The 24,939-nt window shown below is 42.7% G+C and overlaps 1 protein-coding gene across 1 annotated transcript in view; it reads left to right on the top strand.

Annotated features, from left to right (window-relative positions):
• The window catches only part of SIAE (sialic acid acetylesterase), a 37,737-nt gene that overhangs the window by 10,901 nt on the left and 1,897 nt on the right, over positions 1–24,939 (top strand). Inside the window, exons 3-9 of the mRNA XM_008021338.3 lie at positions 1,785–1,960; positions 7,735–7,873; positions 12,739–12,916; positions 14,353–14,462; positions 15,029–15,162; positions 22,669–22,826; positions 23,799–23,994. Of these exons, the coding sequence (XP_008019529.1) occupies positions 1,785–1,960; positions 7,735–7,873; positions 12,739–12,916; positions 14,353–14,462; positions 15,029–15,162; positions 22,669–22,826; positions 23,799–23,994 (1,091 nt within the window). The remainder of the gene's footprint in view (positions 1–1,784; positions 1,961–7,734; positions 7,874–12,738; positions 12,917–14,352; positions 14,463–15,028; positions 15,163–22,668; positions 22,827–23,798; positions 23,995–24,939) is intronic.

Here is a 24,939-nt window from a genome sequence, read left to right as displayed (position 1 = left end):
TTTTTAGAACCTCTGGTGAAGGTAGTTTTCTTCACCAGCCATGTTGTCAGGATTGAGGCTAAGTGTAAATACCCAATTAACAGCAGTGAATAGGAATCAATTGTCTAGCAATAGAAGGCTAAGAAATAGTCCTTGGTTTTCTGGGGGTTGACCTCACCATCATAAGTGAATAACGTTGGTGGCAGAAGGGCAGAGCTCCAGTAAGATGTGTCAGTACAGGAAGCCTGGAAAGACCTTGGCAAGCCTGGAGTTGGGACAGATTGGAGTGTCTGCCTGCTCAGAAGTGTGAGCCATATGGAACACATCACACCTGTGCGACACAATCTGTCCTAGCTGCCCACTGTTTCCAAAACAGTGATTTTTCTGGTTTAGGTGAATTATACATTTAATACGTTGACGTGTGGCTACTGATGGTATAAAAACAATACCGAACATTTGGTTTTAGATTTAATTAACCACTTTGGGATGGGAGTAGCAAGCTCAGTTGCTTATGCTTTTAAGAGAAGCAAGCATGCACCCTTCCCCTGATGTCTTAGGGCTTTTGGACATTTTCCCCAGGACTCTGAGAAATCCTGTATGAATTGAGTTTTTATTAGTCATCTGTTGTACATTAGGACATCTCATGCTTCTGCTTAGCTCTTGCTGATTGGAAAGAACTTTGCAGTGTCTAGTACATAGTAGGCCCTTGGATGGTATTTTTAGAATTATTATTCCTCGTAAATTGGATGTAATCATTTTAGGATGTTCCATTTCCAGTTCTTATCAGTCTTTCCCTTTGAATTTACATTGATCTGATGGGTATGAATTATAAATCAGTTCATATTCTTTAGCATAATGCCAAGAATATTTATTTTAAAATGTTAATTCTCATTTTTTTTTCCTGTTTTCCCAGTCTTGTTTTATCAACCTTGTTCATGTTGTTTGGTTCTCCTTGGCACAATTTTTGCCATTTTGAAGATATTTTCCTGAAGCTTCTAAGTATGTTGTTGGCAGGGGTGGTCTGGTGAGTGATGAGAGGTAGGAGGGTGATAGGGTGGTTCTAGGGAATATGCTATGAATTTCTGAAATAGGGTCTCAGATAGCTTCTCATCTCCCTAGTTGAGTCCCAAAGCCTTAAGTCTTGTAAATAACTCTGTGAAAATAATTAATTGGGCAAATTGGAATATCGTTTTCACAGAGACATTAATTTATATGCCTCCCACTACTTTTTGATGTGTCAGTTTCTCCACTCAACAGTTTGCTGTTCGGAAAACCCAGACCACTGGTAGTGTTAATCCTTGTTAGCAACACAGGAGGAAGTGGGGAGTGAAGGCACAAGGGTGATACTGTCAAGCCAGGGTAAGTTCCAGATTATCATTGATTTTCTCTACCCTGTGGTCACATTCGATTGAGTAATTGCAAGTTAGTTTGGGGCACTATAAGATGAAATTATGTTAATTTTGACAGCTGGATAGTATAATAAGAATTTCTCTTTTATGTTTTCTATTAAACTCTTGAATTTTAATCTGCATGTATTTTTGTCTATCCTCATTTAGGATTATAACTGGGTAACTTACTTTTTTTGTAAATGCTTCAGTTAAAAGTAAGGAGGGATTGGTACAGATTAAGGATAAAAATGCTGCTGCTCGTGTTAGTTCTATCCTCTTAGCTGAAATTTGGCCAATCTTCGTAACTTTGAATTCAGTTTATTACAGAGGCTGGGAATAGCCACAAATGAGTATAATTGGGGTTTAATTTCATTTTAATTGATTGATTAATTCCTTGGAGTCCTGTTACTATTTCAGCTCACTTTGATACCTGGATGGTGGTACTGGATCCCATGAAGGCTGGAGGACCTTTCGAAGTGATGGCACAACAGACTTTGGAGAAAATGAACTTCACCCTGAGAGTTCATGACGTCCTGTTTGGAGATGTCTGGCTCTGTAGTGGGCAGAGTAACATGCAGATGACTGTGCTACAGGTAATTTGGAGAGTCTCAGCAATAATACATAGTGTTGGTGATGAAGAAGGAAAAGAAGGAGGAATAAGGGCACAACAAGGAGAAACAGGGCTGTTTCTATTTAGTGAGTACCATGAACCAAGATCTGTTCTAAGTGCTTTGAATGAATTCATTAATTTGACTTAACAATCTTAAGAGATAAGTTATTGATTAAATTGCTAGTTATTGATTGGTGCTAATGTATTCTATATAGGTGAAGAACTTAGAGGCAGCATTGTTTTCTCTAGCACTTTCTCCACAACTGAGGTTCTTCTCAAGTTGATTTTTATTTTCTTGCCTTTTTTTTTTTGAGACGGAGTTTCTCTCTTGTTGCCCAGGCTGGAGTGCAATGGCGCAATCTCAGCTCACTGCAACCTCCACCTCCCGGGTTCCCAAGTAGCTGGGATTACAGGCATGCGCCACCATGCCCGGCTAATTTTTGTATTTTTAGTACAGATGGGGTTTCGCCATGTTGGCCAGGTTCGTCTCGAACTCCTGACCTCGGGTGATCCACCCGCCTCGGCCTCTCAAAGTGCTGGGATTACAGGAGTGAGCCACTGAGCCCGGCCTGTTTTCTTGCCTTTTAATCATTCCTTTGAGAAATATTAAATTTGAGATGTAAACCTGAGAGTTGAGAACTAGACCATTACTTCAATTCATCTCTTTTAGAAAAATTTATGAAATATAATACGTTCATATACTCTATGATTTATTTTGTTTCTATTTCTTAGTTTTTTCTGTTTTTTTCTTTTTGTAGTCTACTACTACCTAATGCTACTAAAATGATCTTGCTCTGAATATATCTACTTCATTTGATCATTAGTTTTCTGATTTAGAATTTAAATTCTTGCATTAAAGTCTTCCTTATCAACATTTTATTTACTCTTATGTTCTGTCTTATTTATATATATGGAAGGCCCCCCCCCTTTTTTTTTTAAGAGATAAGGTCCTTCTTTGTCACCCAGGCTGAAGTGCAGTGGCATGATCATAGCTCACTGCAGCCTAGAACTCCTGGGCTCAAGGGTTCCTCCTGCCTCAGCCTTCTGGGTAGCTGGGCTTACAGGTGTTAGCCACCATTCCCAGCTGATTTTTTATTTTTTATAGAGATAGGGTCTTGCTATGTTACCCATGGTGGGCTTTTTGAATTAAAATGTTTATTAAACTGAACTTTGACTGGACTCTCTTTTATCATAAGAGAGAGCAAAATCAAAGTTTTATTTCTTGATAGAAAGGATGGTTTTGTATAGAAGCAGAATTGCTGTTAACTCATTAAGGAAAACAGTGTTTTTCTTAATGCTGTAATTGCAGTTCCCTGTTTGCACAGAAAGGCATAGACCAGATCTGTTTGTATCTATATAGTCGTTTTCTCAACAGCAGTCTATGCCAGGGGATCCCATCCCATTTTCTGTCAAGCTAAATCAGATTTTGATTGTTAAGAGTAAACATATTTTTTCTGCCTAGAATTGACCCCTAAGCATCTTCTGTATAAAGCTAGGTCTCCAAGCTCTGGGATATAGGGGAACAGAAAAAAATTCCATATGAAACATCGAAGTGTTAATATTTATTTTTTATTTTTGTTTAAATCATGCACTTAGTTTGCAAGATAACATTTTAGGTGCTGACAGTACCAAAAGCCAAGTTTCCAGTCTCTTAACAGTCTGTGGAACCTTATTTTTTGATTAAAAGGATGTTCTACATGGTTTCCCCTTTATTCCTTTTGCTCCTTTCCTCCTACAAACCCCCAACACGCACACATACATCACACACACACATCACACACACACACACACACACACACACCCGCGAGTTTTTCTCCTTCCCTCCTTCCATGTGACTTTTCTGAGGAGGTAAGATTTCCACTATAACCTACCACTCTTCACATTCAAATCAAGGAAATGGCAGATTGTATGCCCATCTTGTTGTTAGGGTAAAGTGGAATTTTAAAATTGAGTGTTATTTATAACGCTGAGTGAGATGTTTATAAATGGAGAAGAGTCTAAATGTTCATCTGTCGCCTCCTAAGTCAGGGTAGGTCTTAAGACTTGGATATTTCTAGTTATGCTCAGAAAAAGATGGCCAATATCCATCAGGAAACCCATTTTTCAATATCTCAGAACTCCCCACATTCCTATTTTACAAACAGAGAAATTAAGATCCAGAAGAGAAGGGCTGGTACCACATTCCAACAAAAGATTCACAGGACTTATGAGGCTGGCTTTTTTTTAAATAGTTATCTCCTCAATTTTAGAACTGCTACCATAGTAGAAGGTAAAATAACTTACAGAATTTCCAAATTCTTTTAAGTAAATAAAGTTTCTGTCCTTCTGTGTGTGTGTGCGCACACACACACTCACATGCATGCTTTGCTCCCCCATGCAGACCCCATGCCAAGATTCTCTGAGGAATAGATTCTTGACGTGTCTTCATTAATTCAAGAATGTGGTATAAAGGTTGCAAAATGAACACCAGTGAGCAGCTGCTTTGATGGTGAACGGTCCAGTCCCTAGAGAGGAAGCAGTGCTCTCTCCAAGCCTCTGTGGCGTTAATGACTTCAAATACCTTGGTATTCATTTACATCCTCATTTAAATACTTGGTAGAAAAATAATTACACTGCGGTGTTTGATGAGATGAAATCTGATCTCAGCAGATGGAGTAAGTCTTCCCCTTTCATCAGCAGGGGAACCAAGTGTCATTTAAATGAAAATCTTCCTGCAATCTCTTTATTCCTAAGTTTGCTGCCCATATCCCCGAGGAAATGCTTTCATGAAAAAGGCCTAGTCATTGGGAAAGGATACCAGTTTCTGAAGTAATTGTCATTACATTGTCAGGTACGGAAGGAATGGTCCCCACCCCCATTTTTGTTGACACTCTCTGTGGCTTTCAAGTTTGGGCTTGAAATTACACGCAAATGTGAATTTGAAAATGGAAGTTTTCCAGTCAATGTTTTGGATCCAGTTCCGTGTGCTGGTATCAATACAGGAGAATGCCAACCATTCTGACTCTGTCGGCCTCACAGTACTCTACAGTGTTAGCAACGGGTCTAAAAGACAAGGAGCATGTTCTCCCATGCTGCCTCCCAAGCTGGCGTCTCACTGCGATGAGGCACTTGAGTTCCCAGTCAGTGCGGAAGCTAGTGTGGGTGGAGAGAATGAAAGCAGTTTCATCCACTGTTTCCATGGAAGCGACATAGGATCCTGAGTGCTTAGTGCAGAATTGAATTCCAAAGGAGGTGGCTTTTTACAGGTACTTGCTGCTGAAAAATAATTTCCCTGCTAGATACACTGTGAGTGCATTAACCTGTTCTTACTCCTTCGTATTTACTTTACGTTAACCTGCCAGGTATGATCCTGAACAAACAGGTCTGGATTTCCTATGGAATTTTCTTGAGACCATATGTAATCTGTCCTGAGAATGGGAAGACCGGTAACCCTGATAGCCTAGAGCTGCTGCTACCAAGGGAGCATTTCAGGTTGTGACTCCCACTGTGACCAAAAGAGCTATCTCATTTCCATCTGGCCATCTTATTGGGCACAGCCGGCTCACTGGCAAGTCCAGAGAGATTCAAGGGGCAGCATCTTTCAGTGAATTGCACCATGGGACACCCGCCTGCTTCAGCGTTTCTCTTACGCTGTGGCTGGAGGGCCAGCTGTATTCTCTGCGGTGGGTGGGTGGGGGTGGAAAGCGAGCCAGCTGCACACTCTGTGACCAGTGGCCAATGGAACGTACCCGGCCTCCTGTGCCTCTCACTGCTGTGGTAGCCCCGACTCAGCTGGAGCACCTGCTCCCTGAGGCGAGCGGTAACTGGACTTCCTGATGCTCCTGTTAGCCCTTTGTTTTGGGAGAAGCTGGGCTGGTGCAGGGGGATAGAAAAGACTCAGGAAGAAACACACAAATAAAAAAACAAAACAAAATATTTCTGATATATTTGTTTTAAAATAAAAAAATAACTGAAAAGTCAGGATGAGAGGAAATAGCACTTGTGCGTAAGTTCATAGAGCAATGATGCTTTACTGGACTAACAAAGAAGGAACTGAGGCCAGGTGCGGTGGCTTATGCCTGTAATCCCGGCACTTTGGGAGGCCGAGGTGGGTGGATCACGATGTCAGGAGATCGAGACCATCCTGGCTAACACGGTAAAACCCTGTCTCTATTAAAAATACAAAAAATTAGCTGGGCATGGTGGCAGGCGCCTATAGTCCCAGCTACTGGGGAGGCTGAGGCAGGAGAATGGCATGAACCTGGGAGGCAGAGCTTGCAGTGAGCCGGGACCGCACCACTGCACTCCAGCCTGGGCAACAGAGCAAGACTCCAAAACCCTAAGCCACTCCTTTCATACTCCTGACAATTGATGAGGTTTAATAAAGTGATTTGGGAAAACATGATTTATCTTTGGATGGACCCTTTAATTCCTTGGGACTGTTCTGAGCTGTTACCTTGAACACCACCTTTCCAGTCTCCATGCCCCCCTTGCATTTCTTTGGTGAATTACTAAGACTGAGCTGAGGATACCGTCAGCCTGCAGTATCCACCAGTTCCACATGTGCAGATCCAACCAGCCATGGATAGAAAATATTTGAAGAATTAAAATTAAAAGTGACAGTACAACAATAAATAATACACCTTGAAAAAACAATACATATGGGTTGAGTATCCCTTTTCTGAAGCTCCTTGAGATTGGAAGTGTTTTAGATTTTGGATTTTTTTTTGGATTTTGCAATATTTGCATAGACATAATGAGATATCTTGGGGACAGGACCTGAGTCTAAACCTGAAATTCATTTATGTTTCCTATATACCTTATATGCATAGCCTGAAGGTAATTTTGTACAATATTTTAAAATAATTTTGTGCATGAAACAAAATTTGTGTTATTTATGTGTGGAATTTTCTGCTTGTTGACATAATGTTGGCACACTAAAAATTTTGGATTTGGGGGCATTTTGGATTTTGGATTTTCAGATTAGCGTTGCTTAACATATATAACAAATATTTACATAGCATTTACATTGCATTAGGTATAAGTAATCTAGAGATGATTTAAAGTACACAGAAGGATGTTTGTAGGCTATAAACAAATATGCCATTTTATACAAGGGGCTTGAAAATCCTCAGATTTTGATGTGCTGGGGTTTGGTCGGGGGTGGGAGTGTGTGGTTCCTGGAACCAGTGCCATGTGGATACAAAGGATAACTGTATATGCATTTTGAGACTTATTCCAGTATGGTTCAGTTGTTCAACTATGTTTCAGTAGTTCAACAGTCATTTCTCAGCTGTGTTTCTTTTGAGCAGGCTTCTCTTGTGTGGTGTGAATTAGACAAATCTACCTCCTCACAGCCTTTTTGGTTCCACATAGTATCCTAAGCACCATTTTAAAAAGAAGTTAATTGGTCTGGTTTTGTGTTATGAGATACTTTTTCAGAGTAGAAGTATTTTAGTTTCAAGGTATCAGAGTGTTGTAAGTGCTGGGCAATATTCTTTAGCCTAAGCTACTTCACAGCTCCTCTTGTCTAACATAGACCTGCTCCTTAAGATCACAGATTTCATTATGTTCCTACCGTCTTTGGGAACATGATTCATCATGGTCTCTTTTGGTAAAAGTGGATCAAGGTGATTCAGTCCAGCCCATTGATTTTGGTTTATTAATATGATCTCAGTATTTTGAAGGCTTAGCAGCTCAGAGGATTGATGTTTAATAAGAGGTGTCAGGCTAGTTCACCACCAGCTAGGTTAAATGATGTTTCAATTTCTTTTCCAGGTATTTAATGCTACAAGGGAGTTGTCTAACACTGCTGCCTATCAGTCTGTCCGCATCCTCTCCGTCTCTCCCATTCAAGCAGAGCAGGAGCTGGAGGACCTTGTTGCTGTTGATTTGCAATGGTCTAAGCCCACCTCAGGTATGTGACAGCTTGAACGTGCTGTCTCTTATATAGTGGGTTAGTGCCCTAAGTGGATTCTGTAAGACTGAATTTAGTTCTTATATGTCTATTTATTATTACTCATGCCTTTTATTCCTTTCTTATTGACTCTTCATCCTTCCTGATGGTGACTATTTCAGGTTTCTTCCCAAGACTACCAACAAATCTTCCCTCTTGCTGTGGGGAAATGACTCTTCCTTCAACATCTTCAGTGAAAATATCGAGGCCCTTTGGCATGGGCTCTGCCAGCATCTCTCGCCAATGTCTTCACTCCAAATCCTCTCCTCTTTCTTCCCTTGTTTCTATGTCTGTAGACAACTGACTGATCTCTTTTCAGGGCTAACTCTGATTTGGGTTCTCCTTTCTCCCGAGCCTTCTTTAATCCCTTAGGCACTGTGGTTTTCCCTTCAGTCCATTCAGCGTGAGCTCTCCATTTCTTTTTTTTTTCTTTTTCTTTTTTTGAGACGGAGTCTCAGTCTGTCACCCAGCCTGGAGTGCAGTGGTGAGATCTCAGCTCACCCGCAACCTCCGCCTCCTGGGTTCAAGTGATTCCCCTGTCTCAGCCTCCCCAGTAGCTGGGAGTACAGGTGCCCGCCACCACGCCGGGCTAAGTTTTGTATTTTTAGTACAGATGGGGTTTCACCATATTGGCCAGGCTGGTCTCGAACTCCTGACCTTGTGATCCACCCACCCTGGCCTCACAAAGTGCTCGGATTACAGGCGTGAGCCACTGCACCTGGCCACTCTCCATTTCATGACTGCTTTGTGTCAGGATCTGTGCCAGGCCCCAGGAATACAGCAGTGACCAAACAGACACACAGTCCCTGCTCTCTGAGCTTAGCCTTTCTTTTATTCTCAAAACACAAAACAAAACAACAGTAAACATCGCAAACACCCTTCTCAGATGCTTCATCTTTCTCCTTTGCTTTGTTAAACCTTTCTAGATCATCTTCTGTTTTCATTCTTTTCACTCTCTTTCCCTGTGTTCACTCTTCAGCCGTTTGTCACCTGGCTTCTGCTTCCACCTAACAATTTGTTCACCTTGATGTTACTATCGTTCTTTTAATGAGAAAACTGAGACCTCTGCCACATTCGGCACTGTGGACCACCCCCGTTAGAAACTGCATGTCCCTCCTTGCTTGCCTGGTGCTTTCTTTTCCTAGTTCTCCTCCTCTATCGTCTCCGTCCCTTTTTCTTTGCTTCTTCATTCCCTTCCCTCAGAGGTGGTCCCTGTGTACCCCCTGGACTTTTTCTTTTTCTCCTGTGCATGCTTTCCTTGGTGCTCAGAAGTTCCTACATTTACAAGTAGTAATTCACTTAAATATTTGAGTGCCTACTATGTGCTCAACACAGTTCTAAGTGCTGGGGATATCGTAGTGAGTAAAACAGGCCAGAATACCTGACCTCGTGGAGCTTACAGTCTAGTGTAAGGGAATACTGAAAGTGAATCATAAAATAAGTAAATTATAGACAAAGTATCTGATGCTATCCAGTCTTACACTATCTGAATTCTCTCTATAAAAGAGCTCAGGAACTGAATGGATTCAGGTAAATTTTTGGATGAATCCTTTGCTCTATAAACTCTTACTACATGGTATCCAAAACTCAGGACTCAATCACATTTGGATAATGTATTATGCCTTGCTATCTGAACTTGTTTTCACTTTGTGAAATCAGAAACTGAATGAATAAATGTGGATATCACAGGATAGGTTAATGGGTAACATGTGCTAATGAGACAAAACAAATAAATATGTGAGGGAAGGGAGGCAATAGGAAGTGTTTGTGCTGGGATGGGGAAAGGCAACATTTCAGTAGCAGCCTGAAAGAGGCGAGGCAATGCAGATATCTAGGAAGGGCACAGAGGATCCATCTCTCCCACTTTGGGAATCTCTCCTGCCTGCTCTTCCCGTATTTTTTTTTTTTTTTTTTTTTTTTGACAGAGTCTTACTCTGTTACCCAGGCTAGAGTGCAGTGATGTGATCTTGGCTCACTGCAACCTCCACCTCCCAGGTTCGAGTGATTCTTCTGCCTCAGCCTCCCAAGTAGCTGGGATTACAGGTGTGCCCCACCACGCCCAGCTAATATTTGTATTTTTAGTAGAGACGGGGTTTCACTATGTTGGCCAGGCTGGTCTGGAACTCATAGCTTCAAGTGATCCATGATCTGCCTGCCTCAGACTCCCAAAGTGCTGGGATTACAGGCATGAGCCACTGCGCCCGGCCTCGTACCTCTTCTTCTGTTATCACATCACTGCTGCTGGGAAAGGTTTTCTGATTTTAAGGACTCTTGTAATTAGATTGGAGCCACCTAGATGAGCCAGGACACTCTCCCCGTCTCAAGGTCCCTAACCTTAATCGTGTCTACAAAGTGCCTTTCATCATGCGAGGTAACACAGCCACAGGTTCCAGGGATGAGTGTGTGGACGTCTTTGGGATCTATTATCTTTCCTACACCCCACATTCTCATTCTCAAACATTTTCAAGTGGGTTTCCATTTTCTTTACTCCAAGATATGACTCCAACCTCCTCTTCAGTCTTATCTTCCGCTGTTCTCTTTTATAATCTCTGCTCCAGCCAAATACTCTCAGAATATTTCCTATTCTGTGTGGCTTTTCACGTATTTTTTCTTCTGCCTAGAGTGCCAGCTCTGTTTATTAAACTCCTGTTGATGGTTTAAGGCTTCCCCAGCTCTCTTCTTCCCTCCTGTTTACCACTCCCCTCTACCTACTGTCAGTGAAACCACAGCCACTCTCAGTCAGTCAGCAAACACTGACTCTCCATCATGTCCTGGATGCTGGGGATACAGACGTGAATCAGGTGAAGTATCTGCTAATAGTGTAGTGAGCTAAGGGAAACACTGAGCAGATGGTGACTGCAAGGTCTAGTGATGCACAGAGTATCGCGGAAGCGCGGTGCGGGGCGGGGAGGTCAGTCTTTATTAGGCCTTTTAGGGTCTGCCTCTCATTTAATACTCTTTCTTTGTGGTAAAACTCTTTAATACTTGTTTGTACTTCTTGAGGCACTTACCATCTTTTGCCATATATTTTATTCAACTAAATACTTGTCTTATTCTTTTTTCTTTCTTTTTTTTTTTTTTTTTTGAGACAATCTTGCTCTGTCACCCAGGCTGGAATGCAGTGGCGCCATCTTAGCTCACTGCAAGCTGTGCCTCCCAGGTTCAAGCGATTCTCCTGCCTCAGCCTCCTGAGTAGCTGGAATTACAGGCACGTGCCACCACACTCAGCTAATTTTTTTGTATTTTTAGTAGAGATGGGTCTCACCATGTTGGTCAGGCTGGTCTCAAACTCCTGACCTTGTGATCCGCCTGCCTTAGCCTCCCAAAGTGCTGGGATTACAAGCATGAGCCACCATGCCCAGCCCTATTTGCCTTATTCTATCAACTATAAGACCTATGAGGAGAGGTTCCATGTGTCTCTATATCACTTTCCTCACTGTCTCCCATCCATCTAGTAGTTCCTGACACATGGTAGGTGCTCAGTCCATTTTAATTCTTTTGGAATTGATTTGAATCCTCACTATCGCACTGTCTACTTTTGGAGTGCCAGAGACTTAGCCATAGTCAGTCTTGAATAAATCTTGGGCTGAACTGATCCCATGCTGGTGTGTGCATGCATGCCCCCTCTTCACCAGCTTTCTCCTAACATGAAATTGCTCACTCTTGCCTCTGTTGGTTACTGGGCAGTGTAATTGGATGAATGAGTTAGACTGTGCTGAGAATTTAAACACTAGTTTTGGCTTCTGTTGCTTTCCCTTTAGGCCAAATTTCCCATCACTTATCTGTCCATGTTTTCTTTACCATAGCTCTTTATTTTTATTTTTTGACTTTTATTTTTTATTTTTATTTTTGAGACGGAGTTTTGCTCTTGTCACCCAGGCTAGAGTGCAATGGCATCATCATGGCTCACTGCAACCTCTGCCTCCCAGGTTCAAGTGATTCTCCTGCCTCAGCCTCCCGAGTAGCTGGGATTACAGTGCCCACCACCACGCCCAGCTAATGTTTGTATTTTTAGTAGAGATGGGATTTCATCATATTGGCCAGGCTGGTCTCGAACTCCTGACCTCAGATGATCCACCCACCTCATTCTCTCAAAGTGCTGGGATTATAGGTATGAGCCACCGCGCCCAGCCTCTTTGCCACAGCTATAAAATTGGATATAAAACCACCCAGAAAAAAAAAAAACACATTTCTTTTTAAGTTGCCCCCTGCTTGCTTTTTCCCTTCCACAGAGCTCAGTGGGAATGAGTGGCTGAGTAAGAGGGGACACATAGAAGAGAATAGCATGGGGACGTGATGGCCTTCCCACCTCTCACCTATTTGCGGGAGAGCGTTGATTATCCGAGAGTCTGTGGATCCTGTAAGTGATGGGAAGCACAGGGAAGCCTATTGCCTAGCCAGAGAGTTTTAACTTCCATGTTATGTAAGTGAATTATTTATACTCAGACTGAGAGCAAAATCGCTATCATATCTGCCTGTCTCCCAGGCAGAGAGTGCTATCTCCTCGTTATGAGAACAAGCGTTTTGAGCAACTGAAAAAACATGAAGACAGATAAAAGGAAACTATCACTAAGGTTACAGTTTTCTCCCTTGGAAAAGATTCTCCTAGGGAAGGTTTGGAAGAGATAATAGTGTTCAGACCAGCATATTGGTCTTAATGCTGTATCTTCTCTGTGCCTCTCAATCTTATCCTACTTTTGAAAGTCTTAGAAAGGAACAGAAGAATGACCTCTGCCCACCCTTCTCACCTAGACCCACCTAGCAGCTGCAGTTTGTATCCATCGACCTTTCTCTGGCTCTTTTTCTTTAACCGTTTCTCTACACAGAAAACTTAGGCCACGGATATTTCAAGTACATGTCAGCAGTGTGCTGGCTCTTTGGGCGTCACCTGTATGACACTCTGCAGTATCCCATCGGGCTGATCGCCTCCAGCTGGGGCGGGACACCCATTGAAGCCTGGTCATCTGGACGGTCACTGGAAGCCTGCGGGGTTCCTAAACAAGGGTAAGACAGCATTCTCCAGTCTGAGAAAGAGCCTACCAGGGAATTATGTAAGAGAGAGGGTCATGGTCCTCTGTGGGGAGTTAAGTATATGTTGAATGTCCCCACATGTGTCGAATGTGTGTAATTTATTCATGCACAGGGAAAGCGTTATTCTCACTGTCATTGCCACCACAATTGTTTGAGAACATGTAAAAAAATTATCTTTTCCCCTAATAATAGTAATAGCTAGTGGTTACTGAAAGCTTTTTATATGCCAGACACTGTGCTAAGCACTTTATATATGTCTTAATTATAATATTTTGAATATATATTATTATATATTAATATACTGAAGTGTAGACATTAGAGACCATGGGCGAAGACACTAAATTTCAGAGAGATTTAGCAACTTGCTCATGGGCGTGACTAGTAAGTGGCAAGTCTGGCTTCAAGGTCTGTGCCCCTCACCATTGTGCTGTATTGCCTAGAAGAATAAACAATCTAACAGGAAGAACAAATGTTGTAAACATGTACTCAGAGAAATGTATCAGTACACTGACTGTGAACACCCGCTTAGGAAAGGCTGGATCAGGAAGAATACTTGGAGAGGGAAAGGGCTAGCGAATACAAATCCTGATACTAACATCGATGTAGAGATGAGCTGTATGTGACCTGCTTTCCCGGACCATGTCTCATTCACGCTGGGAAGGCCTGTGGGAGGAGGATGGGTTTCAGCTCTTGGTATAGTTTGGGTAAAAGCTTGCCTGTGGGGGAGTGAAGATATTCAACTTGGAACAGGAAGAATGGCCTGCAGTAGAGTAGGAGTGAGCGTTAGACCAGCTCTCTGGGGGTGGAAGGGATAATCCTGAGGGTGTGGGGATGTGGGCTTCTTACACGCAGCAGCTACAGGATAAATTCATATAAATATTCCACAGAGAAATCTGAGAACGTGTTCAGAGCCTTAAAAAAGATGCCCTTTGCCACAGCAGTTTCATTTCTGGGAATTTATCTTATGGATATAGTTAAGCATATATGCAATGACTTAGCTATAAGGAAGATACTCCTGGCATTGCTTATAAAAGCAAAAAGTTTAAAACAACCTAAATGTCCATTAAATGAAGGTTTATTTAATACAAGTTAAGTAAATTTATTGCTCCCCCCCTCCATGTGAGATACTCAACAATAAAACACTCCTTCTCTGTGGCTGTAATTACCTTAGAAATTACCTTTAATTACCATAGAGAGCTGACTGATACACTTATTTTGGGAATAACCCGGAGGTGAAATTCAGAGAATATTCACATATTTTCAAGAGAAGGAGTTTCCATTCAATTTTAATTCTGTGTTGCTTTCATCAGAAGTTTGCCACAAGTGAAAGTGGATAGATGCCCAATTAGGGACCCTTATGTGATCAATCACTGGCTCTCTGGTGACACTTGTGCATCGTATGATTTCAGGTCTGTTCCATATAATTCTGTAACTGGTCCCAGTAAGCACTCTGTCCTCTGGAATGCCATGATCCATCCACTGCGCAATATGACTCTGAAAGGGGTGGTGTGGTACCAGGGTAAGTGTTCAGTGTACTCTTTCTCCATTGTATCAGATAGCGTTTGCTGTGTAACACAGCACCCTAGAACGTGGTGACTTAAAGCAACAATCACTTTATAATTTTATTCAGCTCACTGTTCTGCGGGTTAGCAGGTAGTTTTTATGTCTGGGCTGCTTCAGCTATTTCCTGCTTGGACCTCGTTTGTGTCTTTGCCCACCTGGCAGATTGTCTGGTGACTGGATGACCTAGGATGGTCTCTCCCTAGATGTATTGTCTGGGGGCTGTTGCAACATCGTTCTGAGGTGGCCTCTTATCCTTTAGCAAGCCAGTATAGACTCATTTGTTGTTTATGTAATAGTCTCAGGATTCCAGGGTCAGCAGGAGAGGGCAGAGCCCAAACTTGAAGTACTTTTCAAGCCTCTGCATGTATCACATTTGCTGATGCCCCATTGACTAGAAAAAGGCCAGTCCAGAGAGACCGTGGGAAGACCACTGCCTCAGGGCATGGATAGAGGGAGGAGAGTAACGTGCGGTCATTTTTGCAGTCTACTCCAAACTCCCCTTACAATTTGGACTGTTTTTAGGGGAGTCCAATACAAATTATAACACGGACCTGTACAATTGCACATTCCCTGCACTCATCGAAGACTGGCGCGAAACCTTCCACCGTGGTTCCCAGGGGCAAACAGAGCGTTTCTTCCCATTTGGATTTGTCCAGGTACGACGTGGGTAAAGGCTTCTCTGTCCGTGTCAACACCTGTTCCTGTGTTGAGAGGAAGAGGTTTAGGGGCATTGGTGTGGGGATGTGCTATTTAGATGTGTTTCCTGGAGTTCATCTTCCTTTTTCGCCCTCATAACGTGCTGGTCAAGAACTGAATGTAAGGCTTACTTCATCTCAGTTCACTGATAGGACAATTAAATCTTCAAAAAAGTTGATAAGTAACTAATATTTCTTATTAAAAAAGGATTATAGTTTCATTGAGGAAATATTAAAAAGATAAGCAAAAAAGAAGCTAAAAACATTGATAATGTTCCAATCCAGAAATAAGCAGCTCCCTTCTGCTCATTTATTTTTGAAATAGATCTGTACGTTATCTTGCATTTTTCTCTTTAAGTAATATTTCAATTAGAGATAAGTAGTAAACATTTTTTTATGTCAATAAATATTAATCTTCAGTGCAGTTTGTAATGATTGTAGAGTCTGAAATATGGTTATATTGTAGTTTATTTAACTAGCTCTCTGTAGATCGGGCATTTAGGTTGTTTTAAACATTTTGCTTTAATAAGCTTTGGCATGTTTATTTTCCTTGTTGCTCATTGCATATATGCTTGATTATTTCCGTAAGGTAAATTCCCAGAAATGAAATTTCTGGGTCAAAAGGTACACCTTGATAAGGCTTTGAACATGTCCCCAGATTTCTCTGTAGAAATTGATGAATTTGTATAAATTTACACTCTTAGCAACTGTCTGTGAGAATGTCCACTTCCCCACCCCTTCCCCAGCTTGGTGTTATCCCTTCTACTCCCTGGGATCCACCATGCTCTCTCACTCCCGGGCCATTGCCTTGCTCCTTACCTTCCATACTTTCCTAGTTAACTTTAATCATCCTTTAGGTCTCAGCCTACATATTAGTTAGGAAGCCTTCTGTGACTATCCAGAGTCTGGGTTAGATGTCCCCTTTCTCTCTTACTTCCCCTTTTTATTTGCATGAGGTTGCCTATGTGACTACATTTTCCTGGGTCACACTTACATCCCTAGTACGTGTGTAGTTGATTGGCACTCATTAAATAGCGGCTTAACACATGAATGAAAAAAGATAGCAAGAGAAACCATACATTTAATTAGAGATAACTAGTCAGAAAGATTCTGCTTTCAGCCTTGCATAAAAAGAATAAACATATTTGACCAAGTTCATAATTGCCTAGCCTCCACATGTTCATATGACCTAAACTTTTTAGCAGGGTGGTAGTGCTGGTTTTTCTAGAACGTAAGAAATCAAACAAGTAAGGTGATATAAAAACAATGCCCATCTTACAACATGACAACAGAGTAGGCTTTGCTGTGTAAATGGGACACCCATGGTCCCAGACACCTACCTCCGCACGCCCCACAGATGCCTTCTCACCATCCTCCCAACTCCCCTACCTTGTCCTTTTCGCTGTACCTTTTTTTGAATATTTGTATAGACCTTTTCACTTAAAATACCTTTATGATTATTTTCTTTCTTCTTTCCTACATTTGTCCTGACTTTGAAATGAGATTATTCTGCTCATTATTTTCAAAGTAGCAGCTCCTGTCACCAGTTCTGCATCCCTGTTGGTGGAAACTACACTTGGCCCTTGGAAGTACTTTTTTCTCCCTTGGCCTGTGCACGTGGTGATTTGAGTATGACTTTAGCCAACTCATACCAAAAGTATGTGTCAAATGCTTATTATATGCTGTGAGTCTTGTGAGGTGCTAGAAATATAGCAATCAGGCCGGGCGTGGTGGCTCACGCTTGTAATCCCAGCACTCTGGGAGGCTGAGGCAAGCGGATCACCTGAGGTCAGGAGTTTGAGACCAGCCTGACCAACATGGAGAAGCCCCGTCTCTACTAAAAATACAAAATTAGTTGGCCGTGGTGGCGCATGCCTGTAAATCCCAGCTACTCTGGAGGCTGAGGCAGGAGAATCGCTTGAACCCAGGAGGCGGAGGTTGTGGTGAGCATTGCACTCCAGCCTGGGCAATAAGAGCAAAACTCTGTCTCAAAAAAAAAAAAAAAAAAAAAAAAAAAAGAAATATAGCAATCGGAAAGACCTGGTTCTTGTACTTATGCCTTACAATTTAGTGAAAGTCCCTTAATCTCCAGGCTTTCACTTTATTATCACCAACAAAAACATGCTGGTTACTAGTGGAAGTCTGGAAATATAAACATATCCCTTCGAAGGGAAATACCCAGCATGACAACATAATGGTTTGGACTGAGTCTGAGCGAGACTAACTGCATTCCGATGCTAGCTCTGACCCTTCTGGAGCTACGTGATTTTGAACACGATATCGGACTTTTGTTATTTTAAATATTGAGTGAGTTCATCCATGTAAAGCCTGGAACCTACCGGATAATGTTAGTGTTGAATATTGTTGATAGAGAAATCAGAAGATCTGGAGGGACAGTTGGTCTGTAAGGAAAGAGGAACTGGCTTCACAGAAGTGCTAAGAGTGAAATGATGGTTGCAGTGACTAGAGTACAGCTAGAGATGGAGGATGTGAGCTCCATGGAGAGACCAGGGCTGGACACGTGTATCCCAGACTGGTTTGTAGAAAGGTCACCTGGAACCTGAGAGAGAAAGAACAGGAGGCCAGGGGCTGGAGTCCCAGGGAGTGTGGTTTTTAAACAGGGATTTCGAGGAACCATTGAACATACCACAAACTGCAGCATGTTATTTGTGAGCGTGGCCAGCTTAATATTCTTTGGCTGGTCTACGCCTTTATTAGCCGCAGTATTTCTACCACCCACTGTGGGAGACCGATTAGAGCCCCACTGTATCTCAGGTTAGGAAAACCGGAATTTCATTTGGGTGTGGAGTACGCCGGTGCCCCCATGTGGCGTGTTTATAGTAGTGCAGTCAATGAAAGAGTGAATTGCTGCAAGAATTCTCAGCAAACTGCCATTTTGAGAAAATTCCCTTGGCTTGAGGGGCTGTTGTTAGCATTGCTCCCTGTTGAGCTTCAGGCTAGTTTTTTTTTTTTTTACCACAGTTCTTTCTTGTGACTTGTTACTGTGATCTTCATTATGACCCTGGCTGGCGCACGTGGTTGCACTTTGTCTTCTGGGTGTTGTGTGGAAGAAGTAGGATGACTTAAGATTTTTAATTCCCATTTTCTAGTCTTCATGAGATTCCACTGTGAGGCTTCAGCAGCACCTTTTATCATTTCCTATGTTAAAGCTGATTTGCCTAAGAGAATTTTAATAAGAGAATTGGAAATGGCCTATTAGTTCCGTATCATATCCAAGGCTCCGTTCTGTTATTATTGCAACCTCTCCGTGTTCTCCTGATGATTTTCTCATCTTTCTGGAGCAACTCAGAGAGCAGAAAATATCCTCGATTCAAAGTTGCATTTGGCCACATTCGTAGGGATGATGTCAGGTATTTTCTGGGCTGTGTGAGTAATAAGGCTGGGTGGAACAGTCTGTGTAAAATGTAGTCCTCTGATGGGGTCAGACATTTTGAAATGGAGTCAAAAAAAACAATGTGGTTGCTGGCCCAGACTGCTTCCCAGTTTGTGGTTTGACTTACAGTTAGATCATGGTTTGTAAAAGAGAGATAATAGGTTGATGCCTCTCATTGGCTGGAACTGGTGCTAAGAATAAGATGCTATCTAAATCAAAGGACAGGGTGATCTGAGTAAACATCAGAAAAAGAAGGAAGAAATAGTTGGACTGCATGTATCATAGTAATAGTAAAGATTTTTTCTGGGAGCCTCTGTGTTTTGCGGGAGTAGGAGTATATCAACTTTCCGTTTAGATGAAAACAAATCCTGTTAACTCACTCTGCATTCAGAATCTGACCACTTCTCACTACCTTTACTCTTCCTACGCTAGTCTAAGCCACCATCATCTCTCCCTTGAATTAGTGCCTCCTAACTGGTCTTCTTCCTGCTTCTACCTTTTTTTTCTCCTCCTTTAGGATATTCTCAGTATATCAAAGTGACCCTCTGAAGTGTAAGTCAGGTCGGAAGGCTCCAGTGGGTCTCCGTGTGCTGAGGTCAGCAAGGCCATACATGACGTGCCCCCTGCCTGCATTACCCGCCGACTTCACCTCCTAATTCTCTCTGCCTTGCGTACGCCACTCCAGCCACACTAGCTACCTTACTTTTCTTTAAGCACGCTAGGCGTACTACCGTCCTGGGGCCTGCCATTTTCTTTTCCATTCTGCCTGGAAAGTTCTTTTCCTGCTATTTTAGTTTTCTATTGTGAGCAAGAAATGACTGCGTATTTTATAGCTTAAAACAATACAACACACATTTATTACCTCAGTTTCTGTGGGTGAGATGTCTGGGCCTGCATGGCTTAGCTGGATCTTCTGCTGAGGGTGGAAGTGAAGGTGTCAGACAGAGCCGGGGTCTCATCTGAGGCTTGGAGTTCTCTCCAAGCTCATGTGGTTGTCGGCATAATTCACCTCCTTGAAGCTGTAGAACTCATGGCAGCTTACTTCTTGAAGGCCAGCAGGGGAGGGGGGCTGGCTTCTAGACCCTCTTTGAATGGCCTCACCTGATTAGGTCTGGCTCACCATGAAACTCTCCCTTTTGATGAATGTGAAGTCAGCTGACTGGGGACTTTACTTGTAACATCTGCAAAATCCCTTCACTTTTGCCATATACAACATAATCACAGGAGTGATAACCCATTACCTTTGCCATAGCCTATTAGTTAGAATCAAGTTACGAGTTCCCCCTACCACAAAGAGGAGAGGATTGTATAAGGATGTGGCTCCCTGTGGGTCATCTGCCTAACATACCCAGATATCCTCATAGCTTCTTCGCGCATCTCCTTCTAGTCTTTGTTCAACTCTGACACTCTCTCCTCCTTCCCTATTATATTTTTCTCCAGTGCACTTGTCACTTTCTCATAGGATATGTAGTTTACAGATCTATCTTGTTATTCGTTATCTCTCTCCACTAGAATATAAGAATGGGAAGGGATTCTTGTGTTTTGTTCACCGCTCTATCTTCTAGGCCGGTATTAGTGCATGACACAGAGTAGGTGCTCAGTAAATATTTGTTAAAAGCATGAATAAATAAATAAGCTGACTGATAATACATGAGCTGTGGATCCTTCACAGGCTCTTTCTGGAACAATATTATTCCCCAGATATTCTGGTGCTACTTGGATGCCTGAGATGCCACACAGTTAATTCAGATGCCGTGGCTTCCGAATGATGGATTTTACCCTTTCTCTTGTGCCCCACATCCAGTTGGTTGCCTGGTTTTGTCAGTTATTATTTCTCATCATCCCATTCCACTACTATCTCTGTAGATTAGACCTTTGTTTTTGTGTCTAGAATATTATAATAGCTGTTTAATCAGTCTCTCTGTGTTAAGTCCTTTATTGATGGAGTCTCGCCCTCTTGCCCAGGCTGGAGTGCAGTGGCACAATCTTGGCTCACTGCAACCTCTACCTCCCAAGTTCAAGTGATTCTCCTGCCTCAGCCTCCCAAGTAGCTGGAATTACATGCATCTGCCACCACTCCCGGCTAATTTTTTGTATTTTTAATGGAGATGGGGTTTCACCATGTTGGCCAGGCTGGTCTTGAACTCCTGCCCTGAGGTGATCCACCCGCCCTGGCCTCCCAAAGTGGCGGGATTATAAGCATGAGCCGCCATGCCTGGCCTTATTTTGTTTTTTGTCAGAGCCATTTGTATGATCACTAGAACAATCTTTTGAAATGGTCCTTTGATCATGTCAATAATTCCAGTGGCTCTGTAATTTCTTAATTGAGATGAAATTCATATAACATGCAGTTGACCATTTAAAAGTTTGAGTTCAGTAGCATTTTAGCACATTCACAATGTTTGCTGCTGTCACCTCTACAGTAGTTCCTTATTGCTTAATACGAAAGTATCAACTATACAAACACTTGCCTTGCTATCTTTCCAACTTTGTCTTTCCTTCACAAATCCTCCAGTCCAGCTGGATTGCCCTTCTCTCAGAACGACCATTCTCCTCCCCACCTTTGCATCTGACATGCTTTTAACATGTGAAGTGTGAGCAGTACTGCCTGGAGTGACTCCTCATATTTTTGGTGCCCATTTCATTTGTTTTTATGAATTCTGAGGCCACGTTTTCCTATAATAATCATCTTTGCCTGTTCTAAATGTTTAGTACTTGCTATCTGTGGCACTGATTTAACATTTAATCCATAGTATTTTATATGTTTATGAAACATAAACCCATTAAACCCTTATGTTTATTTCTTATGTGTAGGTCTGTGCTCCTCAACAAAGCTGTAAAGTACTTGTACCAGTTAGCTACTGCTGTGTAACAAACTACCTCAAAACCCCCTGGCTTAAAATAGCCTTTCTTATATAGGTAGCTCTTGTTTGGGGAGCTGGAGTTTGGGTGATTTGGCTAAGCTGCAGATCTTTAGGCTCTTTCAGATCGCCGTGGGTCAGCAGGGGAGCTCTTGTCCTTCTCCAGAAGCTCTTGTCCTTCTCCAGGGAGCAGCAGGCTAGCCCAGGCACGTCCTTCTTATGGCGATAGCAGCAGTGCAGTGAGCAAGTGAAGCCATGTGGGGTCTCTTGAGGCCTAGGCTAGGAAGTGACACACCATAATTTCTGCTTCTGTCTATTGGTCAAAGCAAACCACATGGCTGAGCTTAGAATCAAGGGGTTGGGAAACATAGTTGTCCTGTTAACAGGAGGAACTGCAAAGCCACATGGCAAGAGGGTGTGGATACAGGAAGGAGTGAAGAATTGGAGTCTTGGATGCAATTTAGCACGCGCTCAAGGGTAGATTTTTCTGTGTTTCCCTACAGTGCCTAGCCCTGTATTGTATACAGATGTATCAGTTATCTATTGCTTTGTAACAAGCTATCCCAAAACGTAGGGGCTTAAACCATCAGCCATATTTTTTGCTCATGATTCCTTGGGTTGGCCAGGGTGGGGCTCACCTGGGATGGCTCATTTCTGCCCTGTGTGATACCAGCTACGTTTGCTTATGTGGCTGCAATTTGAACTGGAGGATCTAGAAATCCATATGACTGGCCCCTTGTCTGTGATAGCTGGAACACTAGAGCCTGCCTTTCTATGATCTTTCAATTTCCAAGGCCCCTCTCACTCCATAAGCTCTCCAGCAGGGTAACTGGACAGTGTTTACATGACCAGCTCAGGGTTTCAAGAGAATGAAATCAGAAGGCAAGGCCTCATAAGGCCAAGACTCAGGAGCTGTACAACATCATTTCTCCTGCATTCTATGGGTCAAAGCAAATCCCAGATTCAAAGGGAAGAGAAACAGACCCCGCTGCTGAGGTGTGGCAAAGTTGCATTGCAAGAGGGCACATGGGATGAGAGGGACTGTTGCAGCCGTCTTTGGAAAGACACTGCCACAACAGTAAGAATTTCAGTAAATACCTGTTGAATGAGCATTTAAATGCAATGAGAGAAGCAGAAGCAGAGTCTGCCAGTGAAAAAGAGTCCAGTTTGGGATTCTGATGCAATAAAATGAACCATGTCTCTGCTTTTTAGTTATCTTCAGATTTGTCTAAGAAGAGCTCAGACGATGGATTTCCCCAGATCCGTTGGCATCAAACAGCAGACTTTGGCTATGTCCCCAACCCAAAGATGCCCAATACTTTCATGGCCGTAGCTATGGACCTCTGTGATAGAGACTCGCCTTTTGGCAGGTATGATTGCTTCTTGGGCTTTGCATGAACAGTGTGTGTTCTTTGTAGTCTTTCACTCTGATGTTCACCGGTGAGGGGCAGATTAGACTGAGGATTGGCACTTAGAATCACCTATGCTGGGATGTGCTGCAGATGTTTGCTGCAGTAAAAACAACAAACATCTCAGTTCTTTGATGCACCAAAAGTTTTCTTGCTCACTGTCTATGTGAAAAGAAGGTCAACAGAGACTTTGCTCACTGTGATCATTCACAGACCCAGAGCAATAGAGGCTCCAAGTTGGCCTGTGCTTCCACAGTCATCTTAGAGTCTCATCCTGGCAGTTCAGTGCTTCCACACAAGTCATTTCTGCTCACATTGCACTGGCCGAACCAAGTCATAAGGCTATGGTTAACTTTAGGGACAGCAGAAATGGAATTCCAGCACTCCTCTGGCCGCAGAGGGGGAATACTGGGGTATCTGTGAGCAGCCCCAGGGAATCCCGCACAGTAACTGTAGGACTTGAGGGGATTTCACATAGGAAATAGAGTCCAACACACAGTGTCTGGATTATAGGAGGAACTTGATTGATTTATGGAATAAATGCATAAAAGCTCTAGGGGACCAAATAATGAACAGTTCATTCAGAAGAAACCTGACTTTTAGTGGTTAGGAACAATCTTATGAGTTAGCTCTCTTAGGTTAGTTCTGGTATCTTTCCTTCCTCCATGTCTTCCTCCCTCCTCCCATCCCTCCCTTTATTCCTTCCTTCCAAGCCATCTATTGTTTTAAGGTTTCCAACCCATAGAAGGCCCAGAGCTCCATCTGTGGCTACCATTCACCGTTTCCCTTAAGCTGACTAGCCACTGATCACGGAGTTCAGTCAGCTTTATTCTTACTTTCATAAAGGGTGCTTTGTATAATCCCCCTTTTTAAAAAAATGTGGTTATTGTTGAGTCTAAACCCAAGGTTCTCTACTTGTTCCTCATCGTGAAGCATCCACCCGCGAGATAAACAGACTGTGGCTTATCGGCTGCACCTGGGGGCCCGTGCTCTGGCTTATGGTGAGAAGAACTTGACCTTTGAAGGACCACTGCCTGAGAAGATAGAACTCTTGGCTCACGAGGGGCTGCTCAATCTCACATATTACCAGCAAATCCAGGTGCAGAAAAGGGACAACAAGATATTTGAGGTGAGAAGAACAGCAGAATAAACAGGGGTTCATTTTGTGGTGGAGTCAGGATTTCCTCCACACCGAGGCCGTCTCTTTTGTTATAACATTACGATGTGGCAGGTCTTGGTTGGTTGGGGCTGAGCTTATTTCAGAGCCGCAAATAAACAGCTGTTAATTCATTAGCTTAGAGGCACTTTTGACAGACAGGACAATCAAGAAAGGGAAAACAAGTCCATATTAAAATGGACTTTAAAAATTTTAAATTTCCTTTTAAATGTTTTCTCCCGAAGCAACCATCTTTGCTAGGGCAGGGCCTGCAGCTTTATTTGTAGGTTACCTGTTGAAAGATCCTTGCTCCAGAAGCTTCACCTCATCCTTGGGTGTATTTTTTGTTACACTCTCCTAAATCCTGACAGTCTCTGAGTTGAGGTTCTCCTTTGAGAGGCTTATTCTTAGGTATTTATAACTTAGTGTGACTTACATAATGAGACTCCTTTTAATACCTAGCAGGGGTCATTCTGCTGTGGAATTGGGGCCATTGATGAAAGAGGTTATTTGGAGTCTCTGATAGTTGAGGGTGGGGGGTGGAGGCATTCCTATGTGGAACATTTAAATGAGTGACTTTGGGAATCATGAGGCCTTAGGTTGGGAAGGGGTGTGTGAAAAGAATGCATTGGAGAAGAGAAAAGAATATTAAAAGCAAACTTTTACCTACATAGGAGTTAATCTAGGGCTGCTGTTTCTGAAGTCCTAACTACGGTATCCACCTGCCTCAGGTGCTTGGTTGGCACTTACCCCACTTAGCTTCTTTCCACACTGGGTTCCAGGTGGACTGAGAAGTCTGCAGTCTGAGCTCTCCTCTTTTAGTCAGTTGCTGGTGGTCTGCCCATCCTCTGTTCCAGGACAGAATTTAACCTTTGGGTTCTGGATGATTTGTATTCCCGTTTCTGGATTGCCTTCTGG

This window comes from Chlorocebus sabaeus, chromosome 1, assembly GCF_047675955.1.
Source record: "Chlorocebus sabaeus isolate Y175 chromosome 1, mChlSab1.0.hap1, whole genome shotgun sequence".
NCBI classification, from domain to species: Eukaryota; Metazoa; Chordata; class Mammalia; order Primates; family Cercopithecidae; genus Chlorocebus; species Chlorocebus sabaeus.
The sequence above is the reverse complement of the archived record's forward strand: the minus strand, read 5'-3'. Positions and strand labels throughout refer to the sequence as shown.